General features: G+C 41.7%; 1 protein-coding gene across 2 annotated transcripts; it reads left to right on the forward strand.

Moving 5' to 3' along the window:
• The first annotated feature begins 914 nt into the window (after nt 1-914).
• Nucleotides 915-19091, forward strand: ASB11 (ankyrin repeat and SOCS box containing 11). 2 transcript variants are annotated; one of them, XM_051795049.1, is made up of 7 exons: nt 915-1125; nt 4114-4193; nt 7083-7190; nt 9256-9406; nt 9605-9739; nt 10711-10902; nt 13771-19091. In XM_051795049.1, exons 1-7 carry the CDS (start codon nt 948-950, stop codon nt 13893-13895), a joined length of 969 nt encoding a protein of 322 aa, XP_051651009.1. In that variant the 5' UTR covers nt 915-947; the 3' UTR covers nt 13896-19091. The 2 variants fall into 2 exon arrangements, with proteins under 2 accessions (XP_051651009.1, XP_051651010.1); XM_051795050.1 differs by lacking the exon at nt 915-1125 and adding an exon at nt 2315-2468.
• Nucleotides 19092-25536: the final 6445 nt, after the last annotated feature.

A 25536-nucleotide genomic window follows, 5' to 3' on the forward strand; every position in this document is an offset into this window, starting at 1 on the left:
CAGGTGTATAAATTGAAGAGTAAGAGTACCTGGGCAAGGAGGAGATTCATTGAAAGAAATAAATCTCCTGTGGTGCATGTAGGAAAGTAGGAATCAATCAAAGTTTAAAAGAAAAAGAGGTGGATATTCTACACAGATTGAATTAATTACACGCAGAAAAAAAAACTTTGTTCTCTGTGGAAGCCATGTGCCTTCAGAAAGTAAAAAGGGCAGTTAAAGAAAGGGTACATCTTCTTCAGTTTCAAATATTATACCTTTGAATCAATGATGGATGAAGTAAAAACATTTCTGTTTTTTTCAAAACAGTAAGATTCTGTTTGCAAGAGATACCAGTGGACAGCATTCTTTATCCCTGAGTGATGGAAAATACCAGTATGTTATGTGTTTCTTATCACACAATTTCAATGTATTTTTCTCCTCCAAGAATAACTTTGACTTCTTAGCCCTGGCTTTGGAAATATGTGGGTTTATTTCAAATTATTTCATGATAATGCTTTTCTTTGACATGTTTTCTTTGTTCTGTATCTGAATACCAGCAAAGCCTGTTATCAAGATGGGAAACACAGAAAAGCATTCTTTTTGCTGAATCTCTGAATTATTTCTGCATCTTTACCTGTGCAGTCTTGTAAATGGAACTGCTACATCAAAGAATTAATCTAATGTGGATGTTCAGGCTTTCAGGTGGCATGGAGAGCACCTGAAAATTTATGCTAATTTATGTGGGTTTGGAAAAGTGTTTCTGGTTTTTTCTTGTACGCAGAGATGTTCAAAGTATCTTATCCTTGGTTATTTAGTATCAAATAGCCTCTACCAAATAAAACCAGAATGTATTTTTGGTAAGTGAGGAACAGCAGGTCCTGAAGGGTTTAAAATAGATGACACATGATACCAAGAATAGCCCAGTGCCACTTAGCCAACCTGAGAAACTATTCAAAGAGCAAACCAAAATGGAGGGCAGTTCTATACTCCATGCTTTCACTAACATTTATTTTGCCATTTTTGCTTTGTTTTGCTTCAAGCTTTTAATTAAGATTTCCTTGGCTTTGCTGACCCATTTCTATATTGTTAAAGGCAACAGAAAAGAGGCTGCCAGGATAGCAGAAGAGATCTATGGAATAGTCCCAGGTAAAGTAAAAATATGGACTCTCTAACATTTAGATGTATATTTGCTACATTTTTGTAACTTGAGGATTTAAATCAATGAGTTGCCATGAAATGAGGAATTTGTTGCTAAATGCATGCGTGACTGTTTTAACCTGAAGTGCCTTCCATTTCTGGGGTCTTTGGAGTGTCAGTATGTGTTGGCATGATTTAGGTGTGCAAAATATGAGACTCCGGCTAGAATGAGAACAACCTTTGCTCAAGGCACTATGGTAAATAAAAAGATTGTTCTCGGAAGCAAGGCATTCTTTAGCAGTGGTTACAGATGGTTTTACTAAATATCCAGCTTTACTGCCAGAGAATATTTAGGGAAAAGTTTTAGCACACTGATTTTTTGAAAGGAGATGCTAGGAGGATATAACTAATGACTTCATGAATCCAAGCCAAGAATCCTTGTTTTTTGTAAATCAGATGATAAAAATGAATGCAGCTAAAATTGTTCTGAAAAATATGTGGCACATGAATATATTGTATTTTGTAGGTTATTTAGTAGGTCATGGTTTTGTTTTTTTCCAAGTTATTTTACTCCTTCACATCACTGCCATAATAATGAGCAGACGTGTGTTTGCATGCCTGTTAATTCCACTAATTAAAATGACACAGTATTTTAAATTTACTGCTAATGAGGACTTATTTTTCTAGTTGAAGATTCTTATCAGCCTTGTGACATCACACATTTTTATGTGACTCATTTGTTTGGCACTTGCTTCATGATGGATTGTGCCATCATGAACAGGCACATGAAGAGGAGCAGAACATGAGTGGTGTGAGATGACCACTCAAAACAGAGAGATTAAGATCTGACCAAGAGAAATACTGCAGCCAACCATGTTTTACAAAGCCTTTATGAAGCCTGTATATATACAGGCATGTCTTGGCTGTTAATTTATTTTTATTCTCCAGAATATAATTTCTCTTATTTATTACTGTCATTTTTTATCAAGCACCTTTATGCAATCATAGTCAGACTTGGCAAACAGCAGTTTTTCCTTCATGCAGGTTCTTATTGAGGTGCCTTCAAATTCAGCAGGCCATAACATATTTTTATTGCAAGTTACCATTTGCAAAAATCCACCAAGGATAATCTTACAAAATGCAAGATCATGTGATACTGTTGCTGGGGCACTATATTGTATTACAGTCAGAGCTTTGCAGCATTTCTCCTTGCAGTGAAGTAGCACAGCAGCAGCAGTGCTTGATTTATCCATAGACATTTAAAAGGAGAGTGCTTTCAGTCATGTCGCTCACAGCTGTGAAGGGAAGATGTGCCCCATATGGGAACTATATCTGCCACACGTTTCAGGGAGGTAGGTTGTGGTGGCTGGCATGGAACTGTACAGCAGTTGTCATGGTGTGTTGTCATGGCGAGGGATGTGTGTGCATACACATGCATTGGAAATGCACTCGCATGTGTTACACTTCAGGCTTAAAAGGTTAAATAAGGCACTGTAGCTCTGTTGTCTGAGTTACTTCTGAATCTTCCTGCTGTATAAGGGCTCTGGGCTTTGTCACTTACAATGTCTTGATTTTCTGAATTGAGCTTGCCTATTTCAGTCACCAGCATGACGGGGGGTATGGGGTATTTTGGATATTTTCAGGAAGTGTTTCTCTCTCAACCTACTTGGTTCTTGTTTCCATCATTTTGACTGCTGAGTTCTACCTGGTCATTCAGAGCCTTGTCGTATATTATGCCAGCTGGTCTTTCCATTCCAGCTTCCTGCCTTAGGAGCCTAGGAACAGCTCCCTACATAAATGGAAATAAAAGTAATAGTTATAGTTAAAAGCGTAACCCCATGAGCTCAAGTGCATCCTGCCTCTTGGCTACACAGAAGGAAACTCTCTTGGCCAAAAGTGAAACCTCTGCTGTGTCCTTGGCCTCAAGTCCCCACGGATATGTCTGTGCCTTTCATTGATTTCTCACTGCCTTGGGTATCATTTGAAATGGAGATAAATCACCCTTTCCATTCTCTCTGGTGTGGCGTAGCTGAAAAAATTAAACAGGACAAGAGTTTCAAATAAGTGCCCATGGGGTTGCTGTACAACAGAGGATGAATGCAAACATTGGTGTTGCTTCTGTCCTGTGGCACTGCAAATGCAGCTGGCCTTTGGAGAAATACTTACCACCCACTGTTGTGGCATGGTTATAAATTTTAATATGTAACAAGAAATTTTTCTCTCTACTTGAGTGGCAGGGATTTAACCTTGGGTGGCTGTATATGCCTGTAAGTAGTAGCTATGATAAAGAATTTTTTTTCTTAGCACATAAATAGATTAAGATAAGAAAAAGGGCAAGACTACATGAAGGAGTCCAAACAGTTCAACATCTCAACATTATTAAAGAAGAAAAGTAAAACCTCAGGCAGAATTTGTTTCTCCATGCATTTTCTAAAATCTTTCAGTGAAGAGGATGATGAAATATATTACCTGGTAGCCTGAGATGGAGGATGTTATTTATGAAATTGTCAGTTCATGAAAAAAAAACTCACAGGGACGTGTCAGAATTCATTTGATGGACAAGTCATCCCCATGTCTCCCTGCTATGCATCTCTTAACTAAGTGCCAGGGAAGCTGAGATGCTATTTGTGTCAAAAGCTCCCTGGGAAAGGAGGAGGCTGATATGGTTTTGAATAGGAGAATTGCAGGGTTCAAAAGTCTCCCCATTAGACCCAGCAGCACTAAACTTGTGATTTTTGCTGAAGCATGTTTTTAGCTGTTCTATTAAAAGTTCTGCCAAGAAACTTTTGTTTAGGTCCCTTAGTGAGCAGCCAGCTTTCTCAGGATTGCTGAGCCCTCAGCTGCTCTACTGAAATCAATTTATCAAACAGTTTCACCACTGACCCCACATTGATTTTAGTCCTGATCTGCATTTACACGAGGCTGTGCTTCCCCTGTCCTCCTGGGATCTGCCTCTGCTGCTCACCTGAATTAGCTTCCATGCATTTGCTGTTTCAGGCAGCTGGGCAGACCGATCCCCTCTTCATGACGCTGCCTTCCAGGGACGCCTCCTCTCTTTGAAAACCTTGATTGCACAGGTAAAAGCCCACAGGTAAAGAAAAGATTGGGAAGCAGGGTGGTTTCGCATGATTTGCATCTGTGAACTGGTAATAGACTGTATCAGGGCATAAGAAATATGGCTGTATGAATAATATATCAGCACAAATGCTTTTGGGCATGTATTAGTTTGCTTAGTTAAGATGCTGGGGACAAGCCCAGGACAAAGACTATTACAGCTTGTAGCTTGCTATATGATAAACAATGATCCTTGTGCTCTTTCTCAATGATACACCATCAAACTGGGTTCGAGAATAGGGACAATAAATATATATAAACTATAAAAAAAAACAACAGTAGAAAGCTATAAAAGTGCATATTGCTTTATATAAAGGGAGAGCTGTCAGCCTGAAACCTTCTGCTCCAAATGGAACCAGAAGAAAGAGAGGAGGAAAGAATACACTAGAAAAGACAAGAAGCTGGATATGAAAAGGGATAGGTTATGGTTCTTCATGCTTTGCCAACTGTCTTCCTTACCACTTTGATTAAACTCAATGTCCTCATCTGGCATGAATGGTCAACTGTCATCCCTCTTACCCCTTCCCCCACAAGGCAACTGCAGAGAAATTAATTCCCTGAGTGTAAAGCTCTATGACTTGGCCATCAGACCTTTTATAATCAGGGTAAATAATTTTTACAAATGTGGCCACAGCTCGAATGGAGAACATCCTCAAGGAGTGGAGCTGCCGGTGTAAAAGCCTCCACTCCAGACTTATATTGAACTGCAGCTAAAAGATGTTGCTGTTTATGGACAGTATATTTTTATGGAAAAGGAAGTGGTGGAGGTTAGGGATTAAAAAAAAGAGGGTTTATTCACTGAGGGATTTGATGGTTTTCTGACCCTCTTTATCTCCACTTATGTTGACCTTACACCATCTGATTAGTGGAGCACCGGGAGTTGTGGTTATTCACTAGATGCCCTGGTTATGTACTGGTCACGGTTATACACTGGAGAAGCACGCAGTGTTATGGTTATACATCATTTAGTTAATCCACCCTTTTTCCTTCTCTTGAAGACATTTAATTTTTGGAGTTAAGGATGAGGGTCCTTGCGGATGAAAAGAGATCAAGGCAGCAATGTCTGTAGAGCCTGAATTGGAGCTGATTCACCACACCTTGATAAATGTAAGGACAAATCTGTTCATGGATCAGCACAATCATTGCTCATTGCTTCTAATATAGTTACACTACTAGCCTAAAATTAAATATTGGACTATACTTGAGTATGTATGGGACACTCAGAAGTCTCTATGGAAAGACCATAGCTTTCAAGAAAGCAGTGAGGCGTTGGCTCCATAGGGAATGCCTGGACATAAGGAGATTATGTAGTGCTGGAGATTGAAAAGAGCTCAAGAACTCACCCATGCCTGTTTCAGCACCCAAACAAGAGTTTGATTTTTCATATGCATTGAAAACAAGGTTTAACATGAGCAATGTTTGGCAAACAGCCACAGTAAGATCTATAACTCATTCTCCATTTCCTAATGGAAGAGATTGCTGTTTTGCCCAAGATATCAGTACTTATTCTTTCACTTGCAATGACTGAGTTTTATTTGTTAAATATATACGTATATATATGTGAATAATGATTGAGAATAGGTCTCCTTAGAAATCTCTAGAAGACATTGATCTTGAAGGAATATGCTGATCATTAAGTAGGAAACAATTATACAATTAGAAAATGGAATCATCTCAATATTTTTTCAAGGTTTTATCTATTCTCCTGGTACTATTGTAATGCATGGAAAATTTTAACGACAGCTTTTACGTTACTAATATTTTCACATGACCTAAACCCGATTGTTTTTCTATCATAGAATGCCTAACCCAAAGTGATACAACGGTTGCTTTTAATACTCATGACGTCAGGACTGATGACTTTTTTACAGTGTTATGCTGCTCCCAGGTATTCATTTCTGCCCATCCCAATGAGTACTGCATATCAAAAAGTGCATTGCTGCCATCTTGTGAGCTGTCCTGTCTATAGCACATCAGGTGGAGACAAACTGCGTTTCAAAACATGCCATCAAGCGGAAAACAGAGCTACTTCCAGGCCTGGTTGTAAAATCTTAATTATCAGGAGATTTAGTTGCATTCTGGTGAAAACACACATGACTGTCATTTTGTCCTTTGTGAATATGTCTGGTTTGTCTTTGTGCAGGAGTAGGTGTGGCAACTGTCATTTAGGTAAATACTTGTACTAATGTGTTTGTAAATCACGCTGTTCTTTCTTCCAGTGTAAAACATTTCCTGAGTGGTCTAATAAGAGGAACTGATCTGTGGGTGAGATTTGTCTCATCTATCTTATAGGTTTACGAAGTACTTACCAAATCTGAGGGAAACAAACTAGGTACTCCTTATATTCAATGAAAAAACCTTTAAGACATAATTAATCTGACCTACTAGAAACAGCTGCCTTAGCACGGGATGAATCATATCTTAGGGATACGTCCCTACTGAAAGAGCTGCCAGCTCCAGCCGAGCTGTTGATACTTGTGCCAGAGGCATCCTCATTCAGGGAGGTGAATCCTACCAGCTGTAGCTCCTGCTGGTGGACTTAACGGGGGGGTAATGGCACCCTTAGAAGTTTAAGAAACATGATGTCTTTCCTGTGATTGACCGTGCATCATAAACACACTAGAAACAGAAGGCATAGCTTGTCCTTGCTTCTTTTTTCACCCCATCACCAGCTGTGGTATGTGGGGACAAGAACTAAAGCACTGAACAGCACTAATCCAAGCCAAGCACCTTCCCTGGACACGCACCCAGTGACATGATGCTCTCCAGCCATGGTCCAACTGCACCCATGCGAGCTCTGGGGGAGCTGTGTGGTTTGTGTTTTCCCCTCACACCCTGACCCTGCATTGCAGGGTTTCAACGTGAACCTGGTGACGACGGACCGTGTGTCAGCTCTGCACGAGGCTTGCCTGGGCGGCCACGTCGCCTGCGCAAAGGTGCTGCTGGAGAACGGGGCCCAGGTGAGTCCCGGGGAAGCCAGCTGGGACAAGGGCACCTGGAACTCAGGTGCTCCCTGCATCAATGGGGATGTTGGACAGGCTGTCTGTGTGGCAGGGCCAAGATGCAGATGTACAGGAGCATCCCAGATAGAAACGTGGAAAAATAAAACAGTGCTTTGTTTCCATGGGCGATGGATTTGCCTTCCCCTTGTGTCACATCATTATCCTCTTTTGTTTTCCTTCTGTGTGTGAAACATAGTTGTGATTGATGGAAAAGGAATGAAAGATGCTAGGTGAAAATAACCTTGAAAAAGTAACTTATCCCTTCCCTCCCTCCACCCTGTAATGATATCTGGGATTACCTCTGGTTTTCTGTGGGATGGTTTGGAAGTCTCATGTAATTAAAAATAGATGTTCTTGAAGCAATGAAACATTTTATCTGCTAATAAAATAATAATTCCCACAGTTGGACCTGAGGTAGAATACATGTTAACAATGGAGATAAAGGAATGGATGAAATATGTAAGAATATTTTTATTTTAGCTGCATTTCAAGTACAATTTATATGGCAAGAAACTGAGCAACACCAAAACAGGCAATCAAGCTATCCTCTGCAGAAGAAAACAAATTTGTTGACTTTCTAAACTCTATGCCAAATTTTAATCCCTTAGAGGGATAAAAGGAAAACCCCTTTGTTTTACTTGATTTTGGTATATTAATGGCATTGCCTTTTTATAACTCAGAGAATCATTTCTGAACTCTCTGTTGCTTTCCTAAGAAATCAGCCTATTCCTGGTGTAATACATATCTCCAGTGTTTTTTGGTTTTAGCTTTCCCCCCCACTCTCTCTTCATAAATAAAGTCAACAGGCTGTTTTGTAACTTCTGAAAGAACATATGCCAATATGCTGCTCTCCTTTTTTTTTGCTGTGCTTTCCTTTATTTCCCTATGTTACCAAACCATTCACTCCACAATGGCTCTTACCATTCTCTCCTCTTTCACCGGTTAAACCAATGCCCAGTGAAGAGGGAAACCAAGGAAGTAATTTTTCTTTTTCACTTATCTCCTTGCTTACCCTTGGTTACCAGCTTGCCTGCACTGCTGTCCCTGTTGTGAAGTGATGCTGATAGACCTCCAGTGCCTCCAGCAGCTCCAGCCACATCTGCCTGATGAGACTGGGGGGAGGTGGGGGGCAGTGGAGATCCATACAAATTGGCACATGCTTGCATAATCCATTGCTCTTCTCTGGTGTGCCACAGAGTTAGAGACATGCAGATTTGCTGCATGAATTGCTCTTGAGGGCTTGCTAAACACAAGCTGAGGGCTGTTAAACACAGCGTAAACAGGCACGTGGTGGGATTCTTGGGGTGTCCAGCATAGGGCCAGGAGTTGGTCCCTTCCAAATCTGCATATTCTCTGATTCTACAGTTCTGTGATCTACAGCACGGAGCACAGCATAAACCAGGGATGCTGCTGTCCCAGCGGAGAATAGTGACAATGGTTTTTGCCAGATGATTACATTAGAGGTGGGGGAAGGAAATTGTTTCTCTCTTGCATAGACAGGTGCATATGGACTCTTTCAAGCTCTTTTTCTGTTTGGGATTAAGACTATGTTTCTGTGAAAATTTCTTTTGCCGGAAACATGTTTTTGGGTGAAAGTATTAAATGTAAAGTAAATGTTTTCATTTAAAAAGCAAAGCCATTTTCATCCGACGCTGTTCTATCTTGAGGCCAGATCAAACTATACTGCACCCATTATGGGTGCATACGGTTATGAAGATATTCAACTTCTCCATATAAAAAAAATAATGAAAAAAATTGCATTTTTAGCAGCTCCAGGAGGAGCATTAATAGCAGGCAATGTCACTGCCTTCTGGCACTAGTTATCTGGGAAAGAGTGCAAACATCAAAGGAGAATGTTATATATATGTCACAACATATAACTCAGAAAGTTGTAAATAAGATAATTTCTGAAATTACACATGACAAGACTCTCATTCTGGTGCATTTCTGGTGTGTACATGAGGCACGGTCCAAGGGCGTTCCTTTTAAATTGGATTATCCTGAGTGTATCTTGCCATTCCAGGTCAGTGCAGTCACCATTGATGGGATCACCCCACTGTTCAACGCCTGCTGCAGTGGCAGTGCAGCGTGTGTCAACATGCTGCTTGAATTTGGAGCCAAGCCACAGCTGGGAAACCACCTTGCTTCGCCCATTCACGAAGCAGTCAAGAGAGGTAATGTTCAGGGTGTGAATGCAGCTAACAATACCTAAATGAGGAATGCATCTTTCACTGATGACAAAATATTTTAAATAAATAACTTCCATACCAGTACAGATAAATAGGCTTAGCTTTTTTGCAGCTCTTGTTCCTCATAGGTTGTACCTGGGTGTGTTCTGCTCTGCAGCAATTCAACAACTCTTATCTCCGCAGGTCACAGGGAGTGCATGGAGATCCTTCTGGCTCATGAGGTTGACATAGACCAAGAAGACTTGCAGCATGGGACCCCTCTCTACGTGGCTTGCACATACCAGAGGACAGACTGTGTCAAGAAGCTTTTGCAACTAGGTACACCTGAAAAGTGGGCCAGGGGAGAGCTATGGTGGTGTGAGCCAGTGCTTCTGGTCTCTCTGAGCTGCATCTCCACTGCAAACATCATGGGTTATTTCCACAAGTGGTGTTTGGGCAGCCTAAGTCTGTGAGACTCTTCTGAGGATATTAAAAATTTCACCTGCATTGATGAAGAAATGATGATTTCCTCAGTTAAAAAAAAAAGGCTGTAATTACATACACCTCCCTGGAGCTATCTGAATGTGAAAATAAAATTCTTTTACTTTTCTAGAATGATAACAGGAAGCACAGAAAATGCTGGCTAATATTACTGACCAAAATCAACTCTTGATTATGATAAACTGCCATGTTAAACATTAAATTCACCTATTTCTCAGGGGATGATGAAGGCAGCAGTAAAGCTGCTTGGAAGAATAATCACTGCAGGTCCAGGAACAGCCTCTGAGCTAGCATAAATTTTTTTATCAGTGTACATTACCTGACTTACACCTGCTTGAAGTGTGGCCCCGCTGTGCCCGGCCAGGCTAGGGCAAGCGTTTTGCTTGCTGTGCTCCCAGAGTTATTACAATGAGATACCTAAAGGTTTTGGGTTTTTTTGTTTGGTTGGTTTGGTTTGGTTTGGTTTGGTTTTCCCTCTGGTAATTAAATTAACATAATCCATGTTAGATTTTATGCTATTGACAAATTTAAAGAGCGTATGGTAGACTTTGAACATCTGTTGGGTTGAAGGTCAAGCTGCTCAGTTCTGACCGTCGCAGACAGGGTTTGGTGGCCTAGAGGACTCTGACAGTGCAGGTATTTGACCTGATGAGTTTTGCACAGCTGCTATTGAGAGAAAGGAGTGAGTCCTGTGTGCTGTCTGTCTCCTTCATTTATTGAGGCTACTGGTGGAAACCAACCTGTGTTATGTGGGTTCTGACAGTTCCTGCTGCCTCCCAGATCTAACCATGAACTCTTGTTCACTCAAGGAGCCAACGTTAACATGGGGAAGCGATTAGACACCCCCCTCCACGCAGCAGCAAGGAAATCCAGTGTGGAGATAGTTGTCTTGCTGACAGACTATGGCGCTAACCCAAAGTGCAGAAATGCTGAACTCAAATGTGCCCTGGACCTTGCCACACCCAACAGCAAAGTGGAGCAGGCACTTCTGCTTAGGGAAGGTGATGATTTCCTTTCTTCTTTTATTTTATTTTTTTTAGTAAAGCAGTATTTATTTTCTTTACCTAAGTAGATTTTCTTGACAGCTTTTATAAGTAATGCTCTATAAAAGTTTCCTTCTGCCTTACCTGCTCTGCTGCTTTCAAACTTGCAGCCCATGACAGAAATGACTAAGAGAATTCTGTTTTGTTGCTAGATCTGCCATGTAGTGCTAAGGTTTTAGTGGATAAATTGTTCAGTTTTTCTGTGTTTTCATTTCCTGTCTACTGAAGGAAAATCATACGTATTTACCTATCAGGACTCTAAGGGTTAAAACCTACTGTAAAAGTTTATTCAAAGATAATATTTTAGTACCACCATCTAGTATTCAACCCAGTACTGTGGGTCAATGTCCTGCTTCCTGCAGAAAAAGTGATGTGAGTGTGTGTGTCCTTGACTGCCAGGAACAAGCAGAGCTGTTTGCCAGGTGGCTATTCAGCTTCGCAGCACGCAGCAATTCCATGTGGTTCATGGGGCTGCAATCCCAGCACAGACAAGCACTGCCCTTTGCAGCTTACCTTTAGCCTTCTTGCAATTAATTATCTTTCCAGTCTACTCAAAAAACTTCTGAGTAGAAATGAATGCAGATCCTCCTGTGCCTTTTTCACCTGCACCACATTTGGCCAGAACTTGATGCATCCAATAACAATAGCCCTGTGATATGGACTTGCTGAACTAATTTCCCCCCCTTCCTCTAACCTCCGTGTTTCCCAGCTCACTGGTACCCTGTTAGTCAGTCTGTGCCTGCCCCGAGGCTTTGCTCATGCAGAAGATGAATGGTGCTCCCCCATGCAGTCAGCCTAAACCTTCCCAACCCACCAAGGACCAAAGCATGATGTGCACAGAGGGCCCACTTCCAAACAGCTCTTGGATGGTAAATTAATAATTGTTGGTGTTACACACAGGTTTTACTCCAGCCCTTGAACACCGGTTGGCTTTATGGAGAAAATGAAACATTGGCTTAATATCCTTCTGTCCTAATCCCTTTCTCGATAACTTTTCATGCAGAGGTTTAATTTGCCATGTCGAAAACCTTCTGGGAGGACTTTTGCTTGAATGTTTCTTACCTCTTGGGACTGCTGTCCCTGTATCTGAGATGCTCAGATGTGTGAGCAAAAGCAGTGCTGGCAGTTGTCCTGCTGCAGCTCCCTGTGTGAACCAGAGACTGTGGAGATAAAGAAATAGCCCAATATTAATAATTTTCTCTTCCTGAACTTTTCTTTTGATTTTAACTCTCAGCTTGTCACACTCTCCTCCCTTACAGTCAGAGGGACTAGAAAGTCACTTTCACATACTTTGCTATGTCTAACATGCAACTTGCCTTTACCCCTACTTCTATGTTTTCTGAGGTCCTTCTGTTTGAAATAAGCATCCCAGTTGAAGAGTTTTCCTATCTCCAACTTCTCCACTGTGGTTACTTAGATGACTCCATTTAATTGCTCCCCTTACTATTAAGTGATGTGAAATATAAACCATGTCTATTTTCCTAACTACTCTGGGAGATGATAGCTTCTTTCTTTACTTCCAATCAGTAGAACAAGTGCTCTTTTCTACATATCTCATATTTTTCTATTAATTACTTCTCAGAGGGGACATTATCAGCTGGTTTAGGCTACTTTCTTGCAGTAAAAGGACAGATTATGAAGCTTATCTGTAAGATATAAGGACGGGCCTTTAAGCACACATCTCTACCTGTAAAACTCTGCTGTGATTGCTACTGTTTGGGCAGAAACTGGAGTGGCAGGGCTAAGACAAGGTTCAAAAACTGAGCACCTCTGGGCAGGTGTAAAAGTTTCTCTTGGAACAGCTCCAGCAAGAGGAAAGCAAAAGAGGAGCAGGGACACATCCATTAGCAACTTGCATTTGCATGTGCAAACATGTAGTTGCAGAAGCAATGGAGCCTCATATCTGGTGGGTTTGTGCCTGGCATGCCCCTCACCTGACCCATGGTGGGTGTGGTTGGGGTAGCTCCTGGTCTCCCTGCAGGGAAGCCACAGGGGCAGCACTGCTGTGGGCAGTGCTGTGCCCAAGCTGACCTCACCATTGTCTGGATGAGTTATCTGGCAGTTTTCCTACCAGTTGACCCTCTGATGTTTAACAAGAGCTTTTCACATAAAGCAGCCTTTACCCCGGGGCCTAGGGAAGGACAGAAAGGCCTCTCATCTTGGTAGTTTTTTGGATGTGGGTTTTTTTTTTTCCTCTCGATGTCTTTTTGCACAAAACTTTTGAAATTATCTTTGATTTGATATGCTTTTCCCTCAGTCAGACTTAGTAAAAATTGGATTACATAGTAAGAAAATATTTTGAGGAGCACTGATAGACTGACTGACATACATGTTCAGAGAGAGTGTAGTCATATAAAAAGGCTAAGTTGCAATTACTGTTTGTGCAGGTACCTTCTGAGACACCAGCAGTTGGAAGAAGCACATTTTATATATGTGAACAACTAACTGTATTTATCCTGTATCTTTATCCTTGCAAAATTGCTGGGAGTTGTCTTATGTCCCGATCAAGGGCTATGTATCCCAGAGCTCTCTCTCTCCAATGCAGACAACTTTATGGTATTTTAAGTGTTTGCTCAAGAAAAGATGCAGAAAAGCCTAGCAGTGCATACAGAAAAAGGATTTTTATGATCACAGTTTTCAAATTGCTGAACCAACTTTGACAACATAAATTAAATATGAACAATAATCTATTTAGCCATCCCTGACTTCAGTAAGTCACTGTGTAGTGCTTGATCTGATTTGCAAATCTTACTGGTGTTTGTTGCTTTGGCTTATACTGCTGATGGGGTTGGGGGTGCTTATTCTTGCCTTTTCTTTTCCTCCCAGGTCCCGCCAGTCTTGCCCAGCTGTGCCGGTTGTGTATCAGAAAGCATCTAGGTCGGTCGTGCCTATATACAGTCCACAAACTGCGCCTGCCTGAGCCGCTTGAGAACTTTCTCCTTTATCGATAAGTCTGTGACTGTCTTTATACTGGAAAAGAAAGAGGAACAAATGGTTGTTTACTGTAAAATTATTATAACAAAGGAAAAAAATCAAAGGCATCATGTACTGTCTACTGCGGATACCAAACATGAGCTGCTGCGTGAAAGTGCAAATTGAAAACACCTTTTCACAGGCAGTGAATGATATTGTGGATACAGTTCCCTCACCGTCTGTTGCCACATCCACTTACACCAGCCTGAGAGTTGTAAAACATGAACAGCTCTTGACATGTGTTTGACATCTTTGTAGATGCACATGCACACCTTCACCTACTACCTTGCCCTGCCCCCTCTTCCCCTCCTCCCCCCCCCCCCAGTTTTCTCTGCATTTAGGGCTATATTTATATATCCAATCTCAATGTCAAAATCAACGTAATGACTGTTATTCTTCCACCGGTGTGAGAATGAAAGCTTTCAGTGCTGAACTTCACCTGTACGTAACATATTGCACATCTTTTGTCAGATTTGACTTCACATCCTTTCATCTCTTTCTTATAGTCTAGTGGAGTCCTAGCAACTACCGGCAGGCTCTGGCTGTCCAGACACTGTACATCCCTGAGCCCAGCTGCCCCCAGCACTAACACATCTTGTCCATGGAAGTGCAAGTGATGTTACCAAAGCAAGGGCACAGGTTTGGAGTAAACCCACAAAAATGTGTGAAAGTCTTAAAAAACCCCACCCTTCATTTCTTCTGAAAAAAAATCCCTCCAAAGCTCCTATCACCTCAGATCTGGCTGTGTTCATTTCATGAACAATTTTTCTTAGCTTAATTCCAGGACAGAACAGTAAATGTTTTCATAGGCATAGTAGGTGAGATTTCAATGTCTGTCATTTGCAAGGTTTAAAGAAAAGCAAAGGAAGAAGTGTTGCATTTTTGGGCTTTGCATGCTCTGACATTCCTCAAGATAAATCCTTGGACTGTAGAGCAGGAGTGAAGCAGGGCCACTAAAGATGGCATCACCCAAATATTCTCTTTGTTGTATTTTCTTCACCAGGACAGGTTTGCAGGCTTGTCAACGCCCTCACTCCCTGTTCTAGAGGCTTTCGTTACTTTCCTGGGAGAAAGGATTTTTAGAGTGTTGTAACTTTGTCCGTTGTGGTATCAATTTAAATAAATAACATCAGGGTTAGTAGTTTGGACACAGCAGAGCTGAAAACATGAACCTCTTTGAGCTGAGAAATGTGTGATCTAGTAACTGATGCAGTGCCGGTATTACTCTGTAAAGGTTTGTTTATTTTTCCTGTGGAGGTTGTTCTGAGGGGAGAAATGTTTTTTCAGAGCTAGGTTTTGGTAAACTTCTGCCATGAGACAGGCAATGATGTTTCATTAGTTGTAGTAAAATGGGAAGCTGAGTTAAAAGAAGGGTCTTTCTCCGCTTTGCTCAACTTCACAGGTCCAAGAGGCTGCTGACAAGTTTTCAGGCTGTGAGATGTAGAGGTTTCATTATGAGTTAGGCATGCTGGTGCTAAGTTTCACCGCCCATACAATCTTAAGTCAGGGGGCACTGACCTGCTGGACCCTGAATACAAGATTGGCTTCCAATCTTTGAGCCTTTGAGCTCCTGTCCCTGCTCCAGCAGCAGCAGTCTCTCTGGTTTGATGCTCATCCCTTAATGTTACCATGACAGTTTCTCTGAGACAAAGGTCGAACATTTCCTGTACTTCCTTATGATTAATTCAGCACAAGTAAGATAAATTGAGCTCTCAGCAGTTCATGAGACTGGACCTTCAATGTTACAGTCCAAATGAATGCAGTTTTCAGCCTATGTTTGCACATATTGAATGCTATCTGATGGCAAGAGCTATTGCCCATAAAGTTGTCGGTGACATCAATGACCTTGTATAGTACAGTACATCATGAATCTCAGAGATTTGAACACTAAATTCTCCAGAGCCTTTGAAAATCAAATACTATCAAGAAAGAAATGTCTATATTAATTTGATGTCAGCAGACCTCTCACAGTTCTATCTTTACTGCCAACTCACCTGCTCTATTTATAAGGTGGCAGTCAGAATACCATCTGCTATCTAAATAGAGAGACAGAGCCTCAGCTCTGTAGATTGTCAGACTTGCACTGCAATCAAGGAACTAAGGCAATTTCTGGGATCTATTTCAGCCTGTGTAATGCTGAATTGATTTCCTGCTGCAATCATCAGTGAAAGCAGTATTTCACTTGCATAGGATTTTAAATTGAAAAATGTGTCTCCATTAAGGAAATGCAAAGTCTGTTGAGCCTCTCAGGAAAGTTTATGTTAAGAAGCAGCGCAAACTGCCCTATATTTATTCCTGATATTAGCTTCCTATCAAAAGATCACCTCACCTTTTCTTCCTCCTGGTGACATAATTCTTCCTGAAATTCTGTATGTCAGAGAGTCTGTAAGGAACAGAGCCTCAATAAATCAGAAGAGAAGCTCAGAAGTCCTGATGTTAAGTAATTTCCTTAGAAAGTTTACCTAGACTTTCTTGCTCTTATCTCAAAAGATTAAGTTACCAATTTAATTCTCATTGACTATGCTTTGTGTTGTAGCAATGCATGGAAATAGCTGGAGGAAGTATTTAATTTTTTTGTGAACATGCTATATTATGTGAGGATAAGGAAAGACTGTGACAATTTTCTGTGAGACTACTGAATCTTGCTGGTGATTTTTCAGAAAGGGTTTGGAAAACGTCTGTCATGCGTGGATACAGCTGCTTTTCCCTGGGCAGGAGGAGGGCTAACTAATCTCACAGGGTCTCTTTCCTTCAAAACTGGTGGTGTCTTCTCTGTCCTTCCATGATTTGTGACTGAAACCAGTTATTTGGGTAAAATATGGTTTTCATGAGAAGATAGACATTTTTATGTGCTGCTATGTCCACTGCTATACAGCATCCCTATGACTTTACCCCAAACAACTGCCAGTACTGTCTGCTGCAGTGGAAAGTGCTGCATATTTCAACAGGAATGACTGCAAAATATCCTGGCTACTGGGAAAGTTTTTCCACTCAACAGCTGGGATAGTTTTTCCACACAAACTCCCACTGATTCTGAGTACAGACACTGACTTGCAGTGTAAAGCACAAGCTTGGGCTATGGATACTCCCTACCTGTAAAGTCCTTGCTCCTGAGTGTGTTTTGCAGGAGTGGCTTAAATAGGTTACTGATGTGCAATAGAAACCCAAAAGACTTCCTTTATCATTCTCAATCTGTTGGCACACTTTTCAGTTTTGTTAATCATCTCTTATGAGAGATCTAGTGCAGCCTCAGAAAGGCCAGTGATGAGGACCTCACAGATCTCAACCTAATCAGATTTTGACTTCAAGCCATCATTCATTACTCAGTGTATGTCTATGATTGCTCAAGATCCAAAGCAAACCAAAATTAAATGGATCTTTTATCAACCCTGTCTTTAAAATAAGCAAGCTTCTTGTCAGCATTCTTCCTACCACTAGATGTGTTGTTCTGTCTCCAAAGTTCTTTGAAATCCATTTCTCTTAATTGCTACTGTATTTTTTCTCACACCACTGAGCCCTTGTTCATAAGCATGTCTCTCCTGATCAACTTTCTCCTGAATTCACATATTTCTTCTCTGCCACTAAGAAAATGGTTTTTAGTTTCCTTAGACTGAGAAATCAAAGTCTTCAACAGAGGCATCTTAGTGAGGACCAGCCTTGTTGCATGCATTATTTCCCTGGTTCACCAGGCTGCTGTGCTAGGGTTCTCCACCTCCAAACCTTGCTATAGAGAAGGGTGTACTCCTGAGGCACGTGTAGTGCTCAGAGACTTCTCAGCTCGTGCATCCTTGTGGGAGCAGGTCTGTACTTGTCACCATGTTTGTGCAGTGCTGGAGCAAGTAATTTTGCCATACTTGGTGCTGTCTGGTCCATCTTCAGGCACAGCACCTCCTCTTGCTGGCTGGCTGCACGTAACCAGTTTGCTCTTATGTCTGATCACAGCAAGAGATGAGCTGCTGTTGTTCATGGTTTGCAGTAATTTGTAAAGATAGTTGTGGCGATGCTCCTCTCGCTCCCCCCCTTATTGTTATTTCAGCCTCTCGCCCAAAATCTGACTCAACAGGTTTCCCTGTAGTTGAGAGCAATTTTTCTCAAAGTCTTATCTGTGAGCATTCTGGCTAATGGACCACCTCCTCAGGAACATACAGCAGTGAAAATAAATAGACCAACAGATTTTGGAAGTGTTTAATGAACAATTTTTTCTCAGGGTAGCTAGGAAAAGTTACATTCTAATTTGGCCTCTCAGTTCTCTGCTTTGATCTCCTGACCAGTTTCTTGGATTCAAGGTGACCTCTGTCTCCTACAGTGCAACTCTGCTATTGGCATTCAATCTCTCCAGGATTCAACTTTTCATAAGAGATGTACCAGTCCCTGAATTTCTGTCTGTCCAGCTGAACCTGCCACTCACAAAATAAAATTTAAAAGGTATGGAAATGCTAGACTGATGAAGCTTGCTGTCATACTATAAGAGCCAAAATTACCCACATCTGCCTTGAGGTGCCAACATCCCACCTTTCTAGGCAGATGCAGACTCTGAGGGACACTACCTGTCCATCCACCTGTGTGCTCTTTCTTCTTGTACTGGCACATGCCTGTGCCACTACAGGCAATGAGATGGGAGGTTCATCTTCTCCCAGCTGTCTTCCCCCAGGGAATTTGAGTCTGGTCAACATCCACTTCATGGCATTTAGATTTCTTCTCACCACACATGCTAGAAAGAAATATTGTGCTGCCCCCATGCAAACCCTTGTGAAAGGGATCAGTGTCCCCTCTGTGCCACTCTCTGCCCTCCACTTGCTGTCTACTGTGCAGGGCAGGAGGGACAGCAGCTGCCTGACACCTTTATGTCCAAACCTGGCCAGTCTCCTGCAACACAACTCTGCTATTGGCATTTAACACCCCTCCAGTCCTACTGGATTGAAAATATAGGTGGTATGTCCCAGCACGGTGTTAGGGCAAGTCTGATCATAACAAAAACAAAACACATTCACTGACTCTTAGTTGAAAAATCTGGCCAACCTATATTCTGGAGTGACAGTTCATTATGCCTTTGTATATTTTTTTTTCAGAAATTAACATTTTCCACATGACAATTGCTCCTCACTGTGATTTTTTTAACCTTCAGTATGAGATGTATAATATATTATTGACAAATACAGATTATTCCATGCAAACCTTCTATGTAATTTCATTTTTATTTCTTGAAAATTTCTTTATCCTTAAATTTTGCACCATTTGTAGACACTCAGGATGCACATTGCAAGCAAATGGAAAATATGTCAGGTTTGGAATTAAAAGATCTTCAATAAAGTGTACCAGGAATTGCAGAAGAAAGCATAATTTGCATATTCAGTTGAGAATAGCATCTGAAAGGGGGGAGAGAGATGAATCAGCAGAACATCTCATTCGAGCATTTTGTTTAACAAGCTGGCCAAAGCAACACATTAGTCAGCAAATCATTGCAACTAATATATACACTTACTAGCAATGGGTTTCACGTGTGACAGATTTTGAACTTACTTTTCAGTGAATTAAACTTATATATTCAGAACTTTCATTCAGAACAATCATAGAAGAGATAAAATAGAAAAAAACCTTTTGTAAATGCCAAAAAAGAGCACATAGTCAATATAACAATTTTTGTTGTTGCTGTACTTACTCTGTGGTATTATCATCTGCAAGTCTGGCTTACTATCACAGTCACAATCACTAATTTGTCTCACTTTCATTCAAGTGTGAAACTGAGGTCTGATAAATACAATTAAGTTCTAGCTAAGTGATTTTGGTATTTATGGTAATGACATATTTAATGCTTTTAGCTACAAGATGTACCAAACTCTGTGGTGTCTAGGAAGGGTAGAAAAAATAAAACTCCCAAACCAGTCTTTGTAGGGAAGGGAGAGTTTAAACCTGTGTTTTCTTGAAACAATCAAATGGAATAATACACAGAGCTTTCTAGTTTTGACCTTTCTCCCAGACGTACAGAGTCAGTGTAAAAGTTCCCAAAATTGTGAGACAAGAAATAGCCTGCCCTTTAATAGTTTTTCTGGCCTGCAGGCTATGGCTGTTTTCTCTGATCTTCTCCACAACACAAGCCACAGGACCTCAACCAGTAATGGCCCTAACCGGGACCAGGCACTGGACTACTGCATCTTTTATAAAACATGGAAGTCATGCAGGCTTCCCTGCCCAGATGGCCTCCCTGGGAGCTCCTCTGCCACTGTTGGCACCCCAGCCACTGGGAAGTGGTTGTTTGAGGCTTTGTCTTCTCCTTCACATACATCTGCTGTTGACCAGAGCCAGGAGCTGCTGCCACTGCCAGCAAGATGGTGCACTGTGCCAGTGGGTGGTGCCTGGACAAAGCTTGTTGAGTCAGTGCCTGGGATTCTGGTAACCCAAACTTGTAGACAATAAGATGAAAACTAAGATCAGTAAGGACAAACATTGATATATTGACTATGTGCTGGGTTTTCTGGCATTTGGCAGGTGAATTCCTAGGCACTGGTGATACAGCCAAGAGCAGCCTGAGGAGTATTAGGAAGGATTACAGAGCCCTGGGAGAGGTGATGAGGGACTCAAGGGACTCTGGAGCACAAGAATCTTTTTCATCAATCTTCCTGATCAAAGGGAAGGGGTTTGAAAGGGTCAGTCAAATCTGGTGAATGAACAAACAGTCACAGGACTGGTGCCACAAATGGGGGTTTGGCTACTTAGGACGTGGGACTTGCTTTAAGAAACCCAATCTACTGGGAGAAGTCTGTCAGGGAAGGGGAGGAGCATCTTCAGTCACAGGCTTGCCAAGCTGAGTAAGAGGGCTTTAAGTTACACTTGCAGGAGGAGAGGAACCTCAGTCCATAGCACTTGTACCAGTTTGATGTCAGGGCCAGTAAGAGAAAAACAGAGTCTTATGAGGAATCAAAGGTCAGTAGGAGAGCCCTTGAAGAGCAGCCCAAAAGAATTTCCCCCACTCCAGTCAGTCAGGCAGCTTTATCCAGGGCCCAGCTTAAACGCCTCTATGCAAACACACATAGAGGGAATAAACAAGATGAACTACAGATGTGCACACACCTGCACTGGCATCATGGAGATATAATGGGACGGCTCCTGTGACCAGAATGTTGGAATGGAAGGATACAGGTTCTTTAGGAAGAGCAGGCAGGGGAGATGTGGAGGGGGTGTCTCCTCTATATCAGTGACCAGCTGGAGTGTATGGAGCTCTGCCAGGGTATGGCTGAGGAGCTGACTGGGTCAAGATTAAAGGGATAAAGGGGACACTATAGTGGGACTCTGCTACAGGCCACCTGACCAGGAAGACTGCATGAATGAGGCCCTCATAGACAGACAGGGGCAGCTCACGTTCTCCACTCCTGGTCCTCATGGGAACTTCAACCAACCCAACAGCAGGGCTTAGGCAATATTAGGAACTTAGGAAGTTCTTGGAATGTGTTGGTGATAACTTCCTTCTACAAGTGATAGAGGGGCTACGTTCTCACCAATAAGGAGGGGCTCGTGGGGAATGTGAAGCTCAAGGGAAGTCTTGGTTGCAGTGACCATGGAATGGTGGAGTTCCTTAGGGCACCTGAAAATGTTCAAGGCCAGGCTGGATGGACCTTTGAGCAACATGGTCTAGTGGAAGGTGTCCCTGGCTTTGGTGGAGCGTTTGGAAGCAGATGATCTTTAAGGCCTCTTGCAACAGAAACCATTCTATGGTTCTCAGAATTTTGCAGTATACTGCCATATTTTTAGCTGTATGTTACCAGGGACTTGCTAGCAGTATATTATTGTGGTGAATGGTTCATTTTCTGTCAGGTCTAACTGCTGGCTATAGAAGTTAACATAGCCTAACAGTATAGAAATTAGACAGAATGGGAAGGGAGAGAGATGTAGAGATTTCCAGAAAAAACTTGTTTTAACTTTTAGTTTTTGTCCTAGGAATGTTTGTGAGCGAAATGTGGTTTTTTTCTCTTAGGAATTAAAGACTCTACAAACCTTATGACTTACTTGTTTTATGTTGCCCATGTCATCCTCCACTAACTTCATAAACATGATTCCAACTTTTTTTTTGTTTTTCATTGGTGGTAATAGTGGTTTTTGTTTGTTTGTTTTGCTTTTGGTTTAGTTTGGGTTTTTTTTTGTTTGTTTTTTTTTTTTCTTGTGTGGTGAGGAACATGCTTTATGGTTTATATGTGGAAAAGGAAGACACGTGCCCTTACTGAATCCTGAAGAAAGTTAGAGCTAGGATATCAACAATTATTGTTCTCTACCCTTTTCTTGCACTAGATGCTGACTAAATACCTATTTTTCTTCAGTCACAATGAACAAATTGTTCTGGGCAGTGACAATAACCCTGAATTTTATTGAAGGCTGGTGTAACACTCCCCATGAGCGTGATAGGTTTTACTAAACGTGGAAACAGGATATACTTTCTTCACATTTTATGCATTAACAACAGGAAAAAAGTACACTCCTCGAATTCTGTGTAAACACTAGTGTTCCCTTTCCATTCTGTCTCCATCAGAATGTAAGCTGAAATATTTTTAAGGATATTGGCCCAGAGGCTTATCCTTTGCATTCTATTTGTATCTCATTATTCTGCAGAGAGATGCTTGCTCTTAACCATTTCAGAAGGAGAGTTCCTGCTGCCTGTAGCCTGATGCATGTAAAAATACTTTGACTTTGTCCCAAGAGCTTTGTGCCTTTCATTGATGAGTACCTGTCAAAGACCATTCATCCCCAAATATCCCAGAATGGCTCCTAATTAAGGAATGTGATCATTTTTCTTTGCTACTTGTGTTTCCAGGATCACTACAGGTTTGTGGCAAGGCATATATATGAAAAATCCTGAATAATTACAATGACTGAGGAAGAGATTTTTTGGTTGGGAATTTCCAAGACTTCAATGAAAACTTTCCTCTAAAACAATGCCAACAAGTAAAAGTAAAGCCAGCTTGTTCCCACAAGCAGGTTCCCACAGGCTGTTGGTATAGAAAGGGCAAGAAATTTCCCCTTGAGCTGACACTGCTTTTTTTCTTGAAATGCTTTCCAATTCTACCCCCAAAGGGCTCCACTCCCCCTCACCCACTGTGGCAAGCCTCGGTTGCAGGGCACCACAGATGCTCTGCTGGGTGTCCAGTGGGGTGGCACCTTGTTTGACATTTATTAACGTCTTTGAGCTGAAATAACTTATGAGCCTGCTACTGACCCATTGTAAATGAATGAAAAATACCTGGGCTTTTCATGCTTGTAGCAACTTGGGAAGAAATATGGTTTTCCACTGACCATTAAATCATTTGTTAGGGATTTTTTTTTCTTTCCTGTTTTTTCTTTTGTTTTGTTTTTTGAGGGTTTGTAACTAAAAAGGTCCCTGCTTGGTACATTTTAACAGATAATTCTCTTTGCTGGTATAATTCTCTAGCAAAGTTTGTAATTAGAAGAAATGTTAAGGTGAGTGAGGGGCTTCCTCCAGATCTTCAGATGCCTGCCCCAAAGCTGTCACAAGAAGAGGTGATGAGAAAATAATACCCACCTTTTCAAGATGCAGAATGAATTAGAGAACTCGTTTTGTGGTCTGCAGGTACAGACAGCTTCCAAATCTACTCTGAAGAGGGCAGACATGTGGAGAACTGGCCTCTTCAAGGAATCTGAGGGGATGTGAGGATGCAGGAGCATATTGGTCTGGCCCTCACTGCCTCCCTGAAGCTCTGCCAGGACAAGAACTGGCTGCAGATCTTTCTCTCCCCACCACCAGCCAAAGGGCTGTCAGGGTCCTAGGGAGGTTCTGTCATTCCTGATTTGGGACATGGAGGATGATCCTGGGACCTGATGTGGAGTGGCCCACACACCAGGTTAGGTGCAGCCTTGGGAGAGGTTGGCTGGAGTCTGCCATGCACCAGGGATGTCTCCACAGCAGGGGGGAGGGGAGGGTCAGGCAGCCCTGCCACACATTTTGATCTTTATGCTTCAAGTAAGTCCTGCACTCTACATCAGTTTCCAGAGGTGGTTTCCCTTCTGCAACAACATCAGATATTCAGAAAAATGGCCAAGTTGTATGTGTGGTACTAAGACAAAAACTTGTATGTCTGTCAGTGTGCTCAGCTCATAAGCCTTTAGGAAAGGAAACTCTTATTTTTACAATATCAGGATTGTGAATTAGCATCAGTTAGCTGTTTCAGAGGATTTTCAGCCTCATGCAAAACAAAAGCCAAGCTGTGCTTGGGGACAGCAAAGGAAACTTCTACCAAGGCACACTGCTGCTGCAGATGGCTGCTTATTGCAGTCCCAGATTTGCATTTTCAACACAGAAAATATGGATGGTTTCTGATGTGAGCAGATAATCTGTCTAACATCAGGTGAGTGGATTTCTTAGAACTGAAGGAAATGTTGGGAACAGTTCAGATCCTATGGGCTTGAATATTTCATACACCCTCTTCTACATTGCACCTCATGCCATCTTCCAGGATCAGGGCAGGGAGACAAGTATGTGGTTCAGGGGAGGCTAGTAATTTCACCCACCTTAGTAATATGCTAACAATCTTTATCAAAAGAAAATGAGAGTACCTGCTATACCTGTGGGATGCTGGGGGAAACAGAACCAGATACGAGGTTTGGGGATATTTTCTGTCTGCCATTATTGCCCAAGTAGTCGAACTGGCAGTGTCACTTTCTGCAGCACATTTTTGGAAGTCAACAGAGGCCCAGTTTTGGACAAGAGTTTAAGAGATCATGGGCTAACTTTTGTTATAAGTTGTGTAAGCCCACAAATTACATTTTGTAAGGCAGTAGTGGCAAGGTGTTGATAACTTTTACCATGGGGAATTCATGGTAGTGAGAATAGCTGGAATGTGCTCGCTGTTCCCATCACAAGGATGAAAAGATGTGTCACATGAGGGAAATTTTTAAAGGTAAGCTCCACCAAGGTCTGGAAAGCAGCCTGTGAGTGTGGGTGGAAGAGCTCATTGCAATGAAATGTGCTTGATGAGTAGTGAACATCTAACCCCAGTGAAACTGGGTAGAGAAGCAGAGGAGAGGAGACCCTTAATTAGATATCTTCATTCCATGAGCCTTTTTTCACTCTTCCATCTGCCTTTCCAATAGTTTTAGCTGTTACTGCTCTTGCCTCCTGGTGCTGATAGGCAGTGGGAAGAGAGAACAGCTAGGGGAAGACATGCTTTTTTTGGCAAGACCCACCAGGGGCCTTTGGGCTTGGGAAGATGTCTCATTTGCTGGCAGTCTACATGCAGGGAATATGCTCTGAATGGGATCTGCCATCATGAGCACCGCTTAGCAGGGCCAGCTCAGCTGACCTGGCTGAGAACTTGCTTGTTGTACATTTGGGTTTTCTCCACACTGTTCTCCCACACTGGGATTAATGGAAAACTTGAATAACTTTTTTTTTTAATGCAAATTGTTTTTCAGATCAAATTAATGTCTTTGCAGAAATAATTTTGCTTTCTTCAGAAATTGTTATTTTACATTGGAAAGTTTGGGAGCCAAAAAGATTTGCAGCAAACCAAAGAATTCCCACTGTTTTTCAAAACTAATAATGAGAAGTTAGAAAAGAGGAAGAAACAGAAATTAAAATCTGCTCTATGCCTGGATTTAGTATTGGACAAGTCTACC

Source organism: Manacus candei, unplaced genomic scaffold (assembly GCF_025592945.1).
Source record: "Manacus candei isolate 608988 ecotype Guabito, Panama unplaced genomic scaffold, ASM2559294v1 h1tg000041l, whole genome shotgun sequence".
Taxonomy (NCBI): domain Eukaryota; kingdom Metazoa; phylum Chordata; class Aves; order Passeriformes; family Pipridae; genus Manacus; species Manacus candei.